General features: G+C 46.3%; 2 protein-coding genes across 2 annotated transcripts; one reads left to right on the forward strand and one right to left on the reverse strand.

The window, feature by feature from the left end:
• Window positions 1-2256: 2256 nt before the first annotated feature.
• On the reverse strand, window positions 2257-2805 carry EsH8_VI_000819 (uncharacterized protein; the record flags this gene model as incomplete). The annotated part of the gene is made up of 2 exons (XM_083272072.1): window positions 2257-2467; window positions 2558-2805. The coding sequence occupies 2 exons, from the start codon at window positions 2803-2805 to the stop codon at window positions 2257-2259; spliced, it is 459 nt and encodes a 152-aa protein (XP_083127246.1).
• Window positions 2806-6809: 4004 nt separating this feature from the next.
• EsH8_VI_000820 (uncharacterized protein) lies at window positions 6810-7898 on the forward strand (the record flags this gene model as incomplete). Its single annotated transcript, XM_083272073.1, has 1 exon — window positions 6810-7898. The coding sequence occupies one exon, from the start codon at window positions 6810-6812 to the stop codon at window positions 7896-7898; it is 1089 nt and encodes a 362-aa protein (XP_083127247.1).
• Window positions 7899-12538: the final 4640 nt, after the last annotated feature.

Raw genomic sequence — 12538 nt, forward strand, 5'->3', positions numbered from 1 at the left:
AGGCATTCAGCAAATGCCAGTTTGAAACTCGCGCAACGGGTGTGTTTACATGTTATTGTCAGGACATATGGTTGAACGGCACATACTGAGATGATTTTGATACGACTCGAGGACGACACGATAGTGTACGAATAATCTCTGGGGGTACCGAGGCGCTAGTCGCTTTCGGCTCCAATAATGATACTTGATGACATTAACGTTGCTTCAGCGATTAACTGGATCCAGACTGTCGCTGTTAATGGCTCTTGATTTCTTTGTATCCCCGATGATGGACATATTGATCTGCCGGGCTGACGTTAAAAAGGTTCGCATGCGGGCGGAAAGTATGCGTAAATTAAAAATGTTTACCTCACAAAGCTCGATTTTATGTGAGGGGTTTCAGTCTCAGAGTGGAAAGTTAAATTTGCTGAAAGGAAAGCATAACTGTCAACCGAAACGGCTAATCGTTAACCGTCTGTTCACAGGGGAAAGCCTCAATCTCACTGCAAAAGGTATTCATGCAATGTGGTCTCATAAAAAGTATTTGTAGATTGTTAACTTAGTATTATGAGACCATAAACCAAACAAAGCGTTGCAAAGATTCATCTTGGGGGGTTTGTGTATTGGAAGTTCGTCTTTGTCGCGAAATGAACTTATTTCTAGTGATGTATCTCCATTATATGTATAAATGTGCGCGAAGTCATACCTACCATTGAGCCGAGCGGTATGGATACTATCACTCTGTTGCGAATGGGTTTGTTCCGAAGACTGCCTAGTCATACTAACATGTGGCCGCAAGTAAGTGTCATCTGACGCGGATGTTGCAACTTCTGTTGTCGAGTTGAAGGCTTGGGGGCAATTAGGAGGTTAAATCCAAGTCTATAAGAATCTATCCGAGGGCTCACTAGATCTCCAGAAAAGATCTGAAGTAATAAATAGACACTAATAGAAGCTAGGTAAAGAAGTATAATCTAAATAACCGACCATTCTAATATCTGACCGCTGTGGATATAGCTGTTTTCAACAATGAAATGGTCAAAATAACGCCAATGATGGTTTTGAAAGCCCTAAGCGCTGAAAAACAAAGACCTACCACTCCCATATGAGTGGGGATTTTGAAGCCGAAGATCAAGAGGAACCAAGGCCTGCTGATCGATTCCTCGGATACTGAAGCAGTTGAGGAAGAAAGCTAGTGTGGAAAAACAGGTGAAATTCCACTCTACAACCACTACACCCTTCATTATTCTCATCGCGGTGGGTTACATCTTCATGGGGCTTTGCCGGATTTCTGGCTACAAATCTGGATCGAGAGTGAAACCAACGACAACAGAGGCCCCCCCTACTTTGGTGGTAATCAAGCCTTCTCGACACCGCATACAAGACGAATCTTCTGTTCTTCACCGTAGATAATGGGGTCACGCTGCCCCGCTTCAAGCAGAATATGATTGAGTGGCCAAACCCTCCATATCGCCTTCTTGGAGACTATACTCAATATACTGCACCCCATCACTTATTTAGCCCTTCTAATCGCTCTATATAATTGAAAATATGATTTAATACCATTTTGCGGTATGCAGTTGTTGGAATTTGTTGTTGCACAAGAAGGGAAGTCGACACCCCTTACTCGCCGATACTGTTGAATTACCTGGCCAGAATACGGGCAGGCGGTCAGCAACAGCAGGCCACGGCAGCGGCCGCAGCAGCGGAGCGTGGAGACTACGTCTCCGGGCTGCCAACAGCTATATCTTAACCACTCCTAGTTTATCTTCTATATACCGATTTACAGCTTACGAATACACTATATCGATATTCGGTGAGTTCCAATCCGTATGGGTAGATATATGATACATCAGGAACCCTGTGATACCAACATATACACTGTGTTTACATGACATTGTTTAATGAAGTTGTTGCACTATGGAGTCTAGAAAACAAGGCCTAATCAGGGTTCAAAACACCATAACTATCCTGGCTTTCTAGAGAATGATTGTGTCAGACTGGTAGATTCTTCATGTTGGACTGAGGGGTGGTAACCCAGGAGGCTTAGGTACACACCCACACAACATTCTTTGTATCAGAAACATGCTAATGAGTTTTCCGGAACGGTCTTTTAGTCATTGGGCAGTTCTGATGCCACTCTACAATGTGATTTTCTATAGGATCATGGACGATAGCCCAGGGAAGGTGGTGTAATACACACGATTGACAATCACCAAAACCAATCATAATCTATTTGATCCAGTTGCAAATGAACCACATGATGGTAGATGGAGTTGACTAGCACCCGGAGACGTAGTTGATGGTAGTCAGGCATCCATCGCCCCAGTGCTTGGAGCCGCATACCCTGCAGTTGTTGTTCCGGATGTCCTGGTAGTCCCACCACATCTGGTTGCCCGTGCGAGCGCAGCCAGACTTGCCCTGGATGAAGATGCCACATCCGTATCCTCCAAAGATGTTTGAGCAAGCACCAGTGCGAGATCTTCCACTGCTACAAGGGGTGGAAAATAACATTGTTAGTCCTCAGAAACTCCCTGACCCAATTTGGCGTCCAGTAGGTAAGGGTGACAAGGTCACTTACCCAGGAGCGCCGTAGTTGACATCATCGTTGCGAATAAGCTTGTTGTTAACCGCGTCATCGCAGGCGGCAACCTTTAGAGAAGAACACAAAGAGCTACCCTTGCAATCGTAGGAATCACGCTTATCCAGAACGCTCCTGGGAACAGGAGAGACGTCTAGGGAAAAGTCATGCTCGTAGTCGTGTTCGGGGATCGCCACAGCGGTGCAGGTGGCAGCAAGGGCCGACAAGAAGAAGAGGCTAAAACGCATATTGAAGTAATGGAGAGGGTTTGATGGTTGAGATGGGGTGTCAAGAAACAGCAACATCCTACCGGATCTCTGAGAAGTCTTTATACCTTTCCCTCACACCCTTAGTATCAGGCTGAAAAGATGTTCGGTAAACTATTCGTACAACTGATTGCGGAGAACTGATAGACAGGAATCACATTAACACGATGCCGCCTGATCTATGGACCTGTCCACTTATGCTGAGCCCTGTACATAAGCACTTGAACGTTTGCGGACACCGATGATACCTCGCCTGTGCGAGCTGTATGCCGCTTGAAGCGCAAATTTACGATCCTCTTCGGTGTTATGCCGTAAATGTCGATAGTGACGATACCCTGACGACTAAACATTGGGTCCCATCCTCGTAAAGCTAAATATCTAAGCGATCCGAGCAACCGACAAAGTCTTCATGTGGGACCAAGGCGGCCTAGAGGCACTGCAACGACCCCGGCCCCACAACCCATCGACATAGGATGCAGGTAAATAGGCTTGCCACCGAGGATTTCGGCTACAAGCGATTGGCTCTGGTTATTTTGCCATTGCCTGAAATACGATACGGGCCGTTCCCGTGTGGACACACTGCTATTGACGTTGGTTTTGAGAAAGTCTTCTGCCTAATGGGTTTGTTTCTTGTAGACGCCGGGGGGACTTAAACTGCTGCCTAATTTCTTACCCCCTCACACACTGCCCGACATGAAAAACTCGCTAGATAAACGGAAAACATCATAAATTTGGAAATACTGAATATGATTTATCCATCAACTTCGTCCCTGGTTTCAATGCCTATGCTATAGCCAGGCGTTCAACATTAACTTAGTTGTGTGATATCCTTACTAGCTTTGACAGGCACTATCTAGCGTACCTGATGAGATTTAAATAGGATGACTCCTGTATTAATATGTAATGATATGCAAGTTGTTTTTTATACTACCTTTGATTGCACCTCTCAATTGACTAAAACCCGTTAGAGCGACGTTACACATCGTCGTGAGAGAAAAAGCAGCTACCGAGATTCCAAACACCGAACTAGGGCAAACTATATCTCTCGTTGTTATCAATTGCGAAGTTGTGTGCTGTAAAGAACCCTAAGATCTCCATAACTGTTTTAGATCTTCCTAATCGGCGCATTTATGACTGTCCATCTTGTGCCGATGCCACACCGCCCTGTGTAGCTGATCATATTATGTGCAAAGCCCGATGCCACTCTGCTCTGATGCCGGCGGACCTAGCGGGTACACTTTGGCACTTGGATCCGGCGCAGGATTGATAACCTTGTTTTTCTGCAACTGGAGTAGAAACCGGTTAAAATGATATGCAAGTGGCTGGGTAAGCTGCAATTCTGTGGGGGGAAAGTGGTTAGTTAATGCTACTAAGCTAAGGGCGGCAATACGTGCGAAATGCCAAGGCCACCTTCCCAATCGCCCCTAGTTGGAAGACCTGATGAGAGGATTGATTGCATTTAGTCCCTATCTGCCAGTCAACGTTGGTATAGGAGTCGGGCTGCGAATGTTGTCATCGTTGTGAATGATTATTCGGATAGCTAGCGATTTTGCAAATGTGTTTAGACCGTCTCTTAACCCGATGCCTATTAATTCATACGAACTTTAAAGGAACAACAATCTGTAGCATCGTACGGTCTGCTTGTGTTTTGAGACTCTCCTGAACGCATTTCCAAACTTCCAAAACCCAACAGGGCTAGTGCCGTGTAAAACCGTTGATCATGGAGGCAATTTGTAAGGATTCCCTACCAACCAGGTGAACCCACCACAGCTCTTGGTAATAATACAATTTGCTAACCCTTTAAATGGGCACCTATTACTTTAACTATAACATAATTATTACCTGTTTTATGTGGGAGAAATACTAATCCAAGGAATCGGGGAGCGAATCCATCAGCCACGCCATTTCACATGTTGGATTCTACTCAGCAAGTGAACGATGATTCAAACCGATTGTTAATTGTTCCGAGATTGTCACAGTGACTTTTCTATGATTTGTGCGTCGAGCCGAACCACCGAACCAACAATACACCAGCGAGTGTCCTAGAGTGTAAGATGAAACTGTGATAGGAAGAGCAGCTATAGCACGAAATGATAGCTCCTGTGGCGTTGGCAAACAACTTTGAAGTTGTCATCTATTTGATGTAGTCTTCCCGACCTTGTGTGAAAGATTGGAGAAGTATTCGTATGAGAGCACTGAAATCTTATCATGAATTACACACCAATGATACATTCATTTGCCCTATCTCATAAAACTACATATCAATAGGTCTGCTTAAACGCACAGCTCTAAGCCCGCAAGTTTGAAACTCAGTATACCCCCGAGCATATAGCATTGAGCGCTAGATCATTGAATGCTCAAATTAATGTGATAATGAAGCCCTTATCATGGGCACATGATGGCTCTGGATGTTCAGTTCCTGGACGTTGATTGCAAATGCGCTAGAAGACATTTCCTGAATATATCCTGCGCTCCGTTGGCATATTAATAGGTTGAATTTTCCTTTTTCATATTAGTAGGTGATTGGGGATACATCATTCCTTCCTTTACTGATTTTATTATGAGCATGACGCGGTTGTCCTTTCAAGGAGCAAGGTGACTGTTGGAATCACAGGGTATCTGTTGTATACAACAGGACTGCCCGTATGGGCTGGAGCTCGCCGAATATCAATATGGTATATTCGGAAGCTGTAAATCGGTATGTAGAAGGGAAAGTAGAAGGTTGGCAGCGGCAGCAGCGGAAGTGTAGATATAGCTGGTGGCAGCCCGGAGACGTCATCTCCGGGCTCCGCTGCTGCAGCCGCTGCTGACCGCGTGCCCGTATTCTGGTCACGTAATCCAACAGTGACATCTTCCCTGTCCGCTTCATGGTTGATTCGATTCTCTGCATTGTTGTGTTCCAAAAGCAGTTTCTAAACTCTCTTACGAAAAAGCGTCGAATTCCACGTGATCATGTAGAGTTTCCGACTTTGCCTGAATATATCCATGTGTGATCAAATGGTGATGGCCTCGGGACGAGGACTGTGAAAAGTGGCATGGAAGCAGACATATACGACTCTGCAAACTTGATACTTGCGAGCAATTTAAGGGGGTTGAAAAAATAAAGATATTATTGAAACAGGCTTAGAACGACATAACACCTACCGGCCCTGGGATAAAAAAAACAATTTCATAATGTCGCGAGCCGACTTCGCCGGGGCCGGCTTCGTACGGGACGACTTCGTCCGGGCCGACTTCGCCCCGGCCGGCTTCGCGTTGCATCCACTTGCCAGGGGTATATATGACCACCGATCTATTGTATCTAGACTTTCTATAGTCAACCACACATTCCAACTGCTCTGCTGCAACCGTGATCGCGACACATAACGACATAGATTGAGTTGCAAGAGTTTTATTCAATTGAATGGCTTGAATATGGTCGGGGATACGTATTACAGATACTTGCTCACTACCATGGTCGGGTTGAACTTGGATGTAACGTACTGATCCGTGTGATTCAGAGAATAATGGGGGGTTTCACCATACTTTGCCTATGAAGATCGGATGTTGTGCCTAAAGGATACCGCGGCCTTAGGTTATGAGGAGCTTGCGAAAGGTACTTGTGGTTATCTACCAGCACAGCCGGGCGTTGACGCTCCTTAGCTGCGTTACTAGCCCACCGTTTGCGCCTTGGCTAGGCACACCAAAACCTGAAATTCCGCCTTGGGTGTCGCCACAATCCTTCTGCCTGACGTGGTTAATTAATGCACCGATGTTTGCGACATTATTCAATAAATTGACGAGTCCGCACTTTCATCCCAAGGGCTTTGTAGACAACGCAGCTACTACAACCACTTTGGATAAAATTTCAACGAACTGAACAATAATTCAGAATGGAGGGGTGTTCTTCCATACCTTATTCGAATTCGACGTTGACCGTCTGCAACACCAACAGCTATATTTCCGTCTGTATGGAGACAGAGGGGGCCGTCAATTGTACCATGACTATGGGGAGACTATTATCAATCGAAACAGACCTAGGAAGATTCTTTCTCCCCTACGGTACAGTTGCGTGGATCAATAATGTCATCGCATTCTGGATATGGGCCTCTTTACTGACTGGCCGTGCTCCTCTCAACCCAAGACGACGGATCAAACATACAACGCTCGTCAACCTCTGGGGTGTGACCTGGCTTATTCTTTTAGCCGTGGCTGCAATCATCAAGGTTCCTCATCTGGAGACGCCAGGGTTAAAGACCATCACCATCGGCCACGTGATAGCTGCTGTGATAGTCCATGGGTCTGTGTTATGGACGATGAATAAGGACAAGGCCGACGAAAAGACGAAGAAAATAGAGAAAGGACCCAATAATGAGGGTTGGAAAGCGACTGAAGGTGCCACGGGAACGACTGCCGAGGAGAACAAAGCACCTAATCGACCCTCAACAGAATCTGTGCGGTCGACATCATCAACAAGCACTGTTGTGTCAGCATCGGAAAAAACCGGCTTTTTGGACACGTTCGCGACCAAAATCACCGGCATAAAAGCAGCAGAGGCCATGAAATTTAATGGTGACGAAGATAACGAAACTCCTAAAAAGGAGGAAACAGACGCTCAAGCTTGCCGTGGCTTGCTAGTAGGCTTGCTCTGCTTATCACCCGGCCACGTCGTAATGTTCTGCGGCGTCGTTCAAATTGGAAAGAGTATCCTAACCAACCGAAGGATGCAAGACGTTAGACAGCAGCGTGAAGTGAGAGATGTATTCATCCTTTTCGCCGTGCTTTTTGGTCTAACAGTTATCGCCGCCATTATCGGACTCATTGCGACCAATTCCAACGGCGCCGCACATTCTGAGGATGAAGAAAGTGTAGATGCTAAGGAGAAAAAGACAAAGCAGGCTGCAGAAATGCAGAAATCGAAGTTGGCAATTCTATTTGGTATGGGGTTCGTGGCCGGTATTCTGAGCTTATGGTGCCAGTATTATATACTTGCCGCAGCTGCGAAGGACACGCATGGAACCGCGCATTTAGGGCAGGTGGAGAACCTGAGTTTGGTCTACATCATCTTGTCCAAGTTGATGCTATTCGCTTGCTAGTGGACAGCCCTGTTGGATATAACCCACCGGCTAACAGAGTGAATAAGGTACTGGTATCAGGCATGGAGTAGCAACACTATTATGAGAATTGCACAAATAGAACGACTGGTATTGGTACGGAATTACGAGAGTTTTGATATCTAAATCGGGTTGGTTGGCAAATTATTCGAGAAGCCCAGTCCGCACGCGCAAGAATTGCTAGCATACATCATTCCGCAGGCTGTCGCTGACGAAATTGAGAAGACTTGCGTATTCGTTTTACATTTTTACATTTTTACATTTGCAAAGATACAAAACAAGAAAAAAAGACCTGAAGCAGTCGTGTGAGCTCATTCGGGGTAATTCCAATGGTGCTTACTTTGTACGGTCGGCTGTCAAGAATATGGTGTGATGCTTCAATAGTTTGCAGCCACATCCCGATTGGGGAGAGTCTTGGGCCTGCTGATTGGTTTATAATAATTGTTCCTTCTGGTCTTCCAGGCGGCTTCAACGTACTTGGCTGCATGGACACCACCACTTTGTCCTGCCTTGCTTGCTCTTGGATCAAACGCCAAAAGTGGACAAAGTCGGGCATGGACACGTGCTATTAGGCGGTACGGCTGACACTGCCATTCAGGCATGGTGCTTTTTAAATACCAACCATACTCGCCTCGGGGACTTTCATATGGACCGACCACACATCGATCCCGCTTACATGCTTGCCAACAGTTATACTCTGTTGTTGTTCCTTTTATCTATTTTACCAGTTTAAACCTCTCCTGATGGCCTTTACGACAGCACCGGAAGTTAAGTTGGCTGCAGGAGAAGCGATCAGAATTATCAGAGAGATGGCCAACGCCACAGAAGCAGTAGAATACCTGCATTTTATCGAAGAAGACTTAAAACACTATTTTATACCGTATGGGACGATCGCTTGGGTCGATAACGCGTTAAATCTCTACATTTGGGCGTCCTTGACAGGAGGAAAAGTCCCTCTCAAGCCCTCGAAGACGATCAAATTCAACAAATTAGTTGCCATGTACTTTGCAATCACATGGGTTTTGCTTCCCATTGCATTCACCGCCGTTCAGTTTAACCACATCAAGACGAAGGAAATTCAATACACCATAGTCGGTCATATCATGGCCACTTTCCTGACGCACTTTGTCGGTTTAGCAACGATGAAAGCCAGAGCGACACAGCCTGGGGGAAATGACAAGAAAGTTGAGGGGGCAGACATGGAAGCCAATAACGAAATTGCGATCCAGGAGGCTCACCAAGAGGAGGAGACTCATATGAGACGGTCCATGGATTCTGTAACGTCGACTTTCTCATCGACTGCCGTCTCCGTCGTAGTTGATACATCGGAAGAGAAGGGCTTTCTTGACGACGACTTCAATAAGATCCCTAGCGCACGAAACGAGGAGACAAATAGAACGAACGAAGAATCATGTGGCGAGAGTCATGTCAGTAAGACATCCATGGGAATCACAGACTGCCTGGTGCTAGCATTCGTCTTCCTAGGGTTATCGCCTGGGTATGTGATGATGTTTTCCAGCATGGTCCAGATTGCCAATATAGTGGCAAAATTGGAAGGCAATGAGAAGATTTCCCGGAAGCAACAAGATATGAGAGAAGCCTTCGTACTTCCTGCTGCCTTGTTTTTGATTGTCGTCTCCCTTCTTCTGATGTCTTTAGTAGCAACTTACATACCTGAGAGGAACCAAGACCGAAAGGAGATCATAGAAGAGGAGGAAATCAGCAAAAAAGCACCCAAATCAGATAAAGTTTTTGGTATATTATGGATATTTGGAACCGCTGTTGGCGTTTCGAGTCTTTGGAATCAGTTCATGGTGATCGCAACTGTGGCGCGGGATACGCATGGTATAGCACACTTGGGTCAGTTAGAAAACCTCCGCCTGGTTTATATCATTCTGCCGAAGTTATGTCTGTTAGCTTGGTAGGATGAAGGTGTGTCACAACGGCCTAGTCTTGGGAATTGAGGGCTGATTGAAGCTGCTACAATGCTTAGCAGCTTCAATGCAAGACTCAAAGAAGGGGAGCAGCTGTGTAAGTCACGGATTTCTATTGTTACTATTTCTCTAAACCAACATTTAGCTAGAAGATAAAAGTCTTTTGGTGAATGTTGTTTTCTCTGTGTTAAGACACTCCGAGTGCATCCGTTTGCTCTTCGAAGACTCGACATAACGTAGGCAAATAAGGATACCGGCGCACATACAAAGCCGTTCCCCGGAGATTTGAAATTTGAGCCAGCTACCGGTGATTTTGATGTACCTGAGATGGTTTCTGATGTTTAAGGCTCGATTTGAGAAGACTCCTACAAGACTCTGCCATCTCGGTCTCGGTCTCGAGAAGATCTATAGACCGCACCGTGAGTTTTGTCAGACAGAGATGTAATGGTCTGCATAAAACTCATCATATGATGCTGAATTCGCAGTTTTCGCCATAAACGGTTTAAACCCCTGAGAGTGGAGTGCGAAGTGCTCCATAGAAGTCTTGGCCCAAGGGGAGGACTGTCGCTTTCGTGGGCTGAAACTATAAACAATAGCCCTTGGCGAATCGCAACCCAATGCTAATCACTGCCAAGTACGGGGAGTTCCCAGCCGCCGTTCCGTCCAGTTGCTTGATCTTAACACTGATAACTGACCCGGGAGAGACGTCCCGTTCTTCTACTCAAGGTGACGTCAAGCTGTAAACCGCGATCCAAGCAGCCGCCCATGTCATTTGGTGTATCAGAGCTCAGATGAGACCAAGCACAAACCGCTTCTACTCTTGAATGAGGAGCCCGTGTGGGATTTTATCCCCCCCCCTCTTCTCAATCTTTAGTGGTTCTTCGCACCCTTACTTCATGTCAACAAGTCGTCCCATCTTCACAGTCTCGAATGATACAGGCGAGGAAGTAAGCAAACAATCATCCGAAGACTTTGCCATAATGTCCAACGCCACTCAGCATATCATCGTTTTTCTTTCTTTTTTCTACAGCCTCGAAATTTATAATCGAGCAATAGGTATGCGAAGAAGTCTGATCAGGTGAACTATAAGATACAATTCAAGTACTTCCGCCTTCTTGCCTTCTCGGTTGTTTGGTGAGGGGCAAGAACTGACACAAATCAAATCTAGGTAGCCGAGGGTCTCCATTCTTCAAATACTGAAATTTTGGAAATATCATGCAACAAGCGATCTCACATCCATCGTATTTTGCGTGCTAGTTGTCATCCATGGTGGTTGCCTACTTGATCGCCTCCGGCAGGTCGCTTCTCCGCATTGGTCCTCGGTACTGAGGAGGGAGAATTTGCCTCTATGCTAATCGATTACCAATCAAAGTAACGTAGGAATAATTGTACGATGCTTGAATGAAGCTCTGACTGTTGTGATGTGACAGGTTTCCGATCTCCATACAGCAGATCTCTTGGCTGTGGGGAAGCCATCAAGCTCGCTTCCCTGTTGAAAGTTGGCTCCAGACGTCGTGAGACTATCATACATTGCGACATACGTAGCACTTCTCACGCGTCGTATAATTATTTAGTGGGCACTTGCATCAGTGCCACGTTGTTCAAGTTTTGAGGACTGAAACTATAGACTGAGACTTGCGAAGAAAGAATGGATAATGTGAGGAGCATGCCCATGGCCAGACCTAGAAAACAATTGATGACACGCTAGCACCAAAATCCTCCGATGTCTGGTGCAGCTGTCTCTCACGCGGGGCCCCGTTTGGTGCCCCCGTTGTATTAGGGATATCCCTGAAGCTTGGTGCGACGCTCCCGCTGCGTGTGAGGATTTCACCGTTGGGGAATGCAACACTACGTCTAAGGTCCTTGATACCCTCGTGGCGAGGTTCCATTCTGGTTGCCATGGGTACAGGAAAGAAGCGAATAATGCTGGTGCCCACTATTGCGCATTTCTGGTTGTGATGTCAGGACATTGAGGTAAATATGCTTTCTCCAAAGATCTAAGCAGCAAAATGATTTGTCTGAGCTGCAGCGTTTTAGGCCTCGGTGTTGTGACCGTGTCACAACCTGAACTCGGCGAATTTTCATCTGATACGTTGTAGATGTTCTTCGGCGGTCACTGGGTTTTGCCGCTCACTGAACAAGCCAGCATTGTCTCAGATAAATGAGTGTGAGAGGCCGTTCGCTCTCAACGGCCTTAGTTTTTACGACGAGAAAATATTGATGCAGAGTGCTAGTGTTAGCGCTCGCAATGTTCGGGTTCAAAAACGGTCCGACTTGACAGAATGCTGCAGGACATGCGCGATGGCAAACCAACACGGTTGTTGCAGCCACAGCAGCCGTCCCTTCTCCAAGCTCTTCAAACTGGTAGCAACACGCGATCAGGGAACATAACTCATTGGCAGAGAGAGGACGGGCAGGCGGACAAGTATGGGCCCCGAAGCCAGGTAGTTCCCTCTTTGATGCCGAAACGTGGAGACGTTTCGCGGCTGGCCAAAGCGCCACTTCCCCCATTGTGAACAAGGTCAAGGCCCTCTTTGCCGAGGACCGAAACATTTTTGCAAAATTCCCCGACATCTATGCCCTGGGTAGCATCAAGGTCCAGCACTCGTTGGAAAATGAGGCTGTGATAGTGACCACATTATCATCGCGTAATTTGTAGGAATTCTGCGCGCATCATTGCAAGGTAGT

The sequence above is a fragment of the Colletotrichum jinshuiense genome, chromosome 6 (assembly GCF_051148585.1).
Source record: "Colletotrichum jinshuiense chromosome 6, complete sequence".
Taxonomy (NCBI): Eukaryota; Fungi; Ascomycota; class Sordariomycetes; order Glomerellales; family Glomerellaceae; genus Colletotrichum; species Colletotrichum jinshuiense.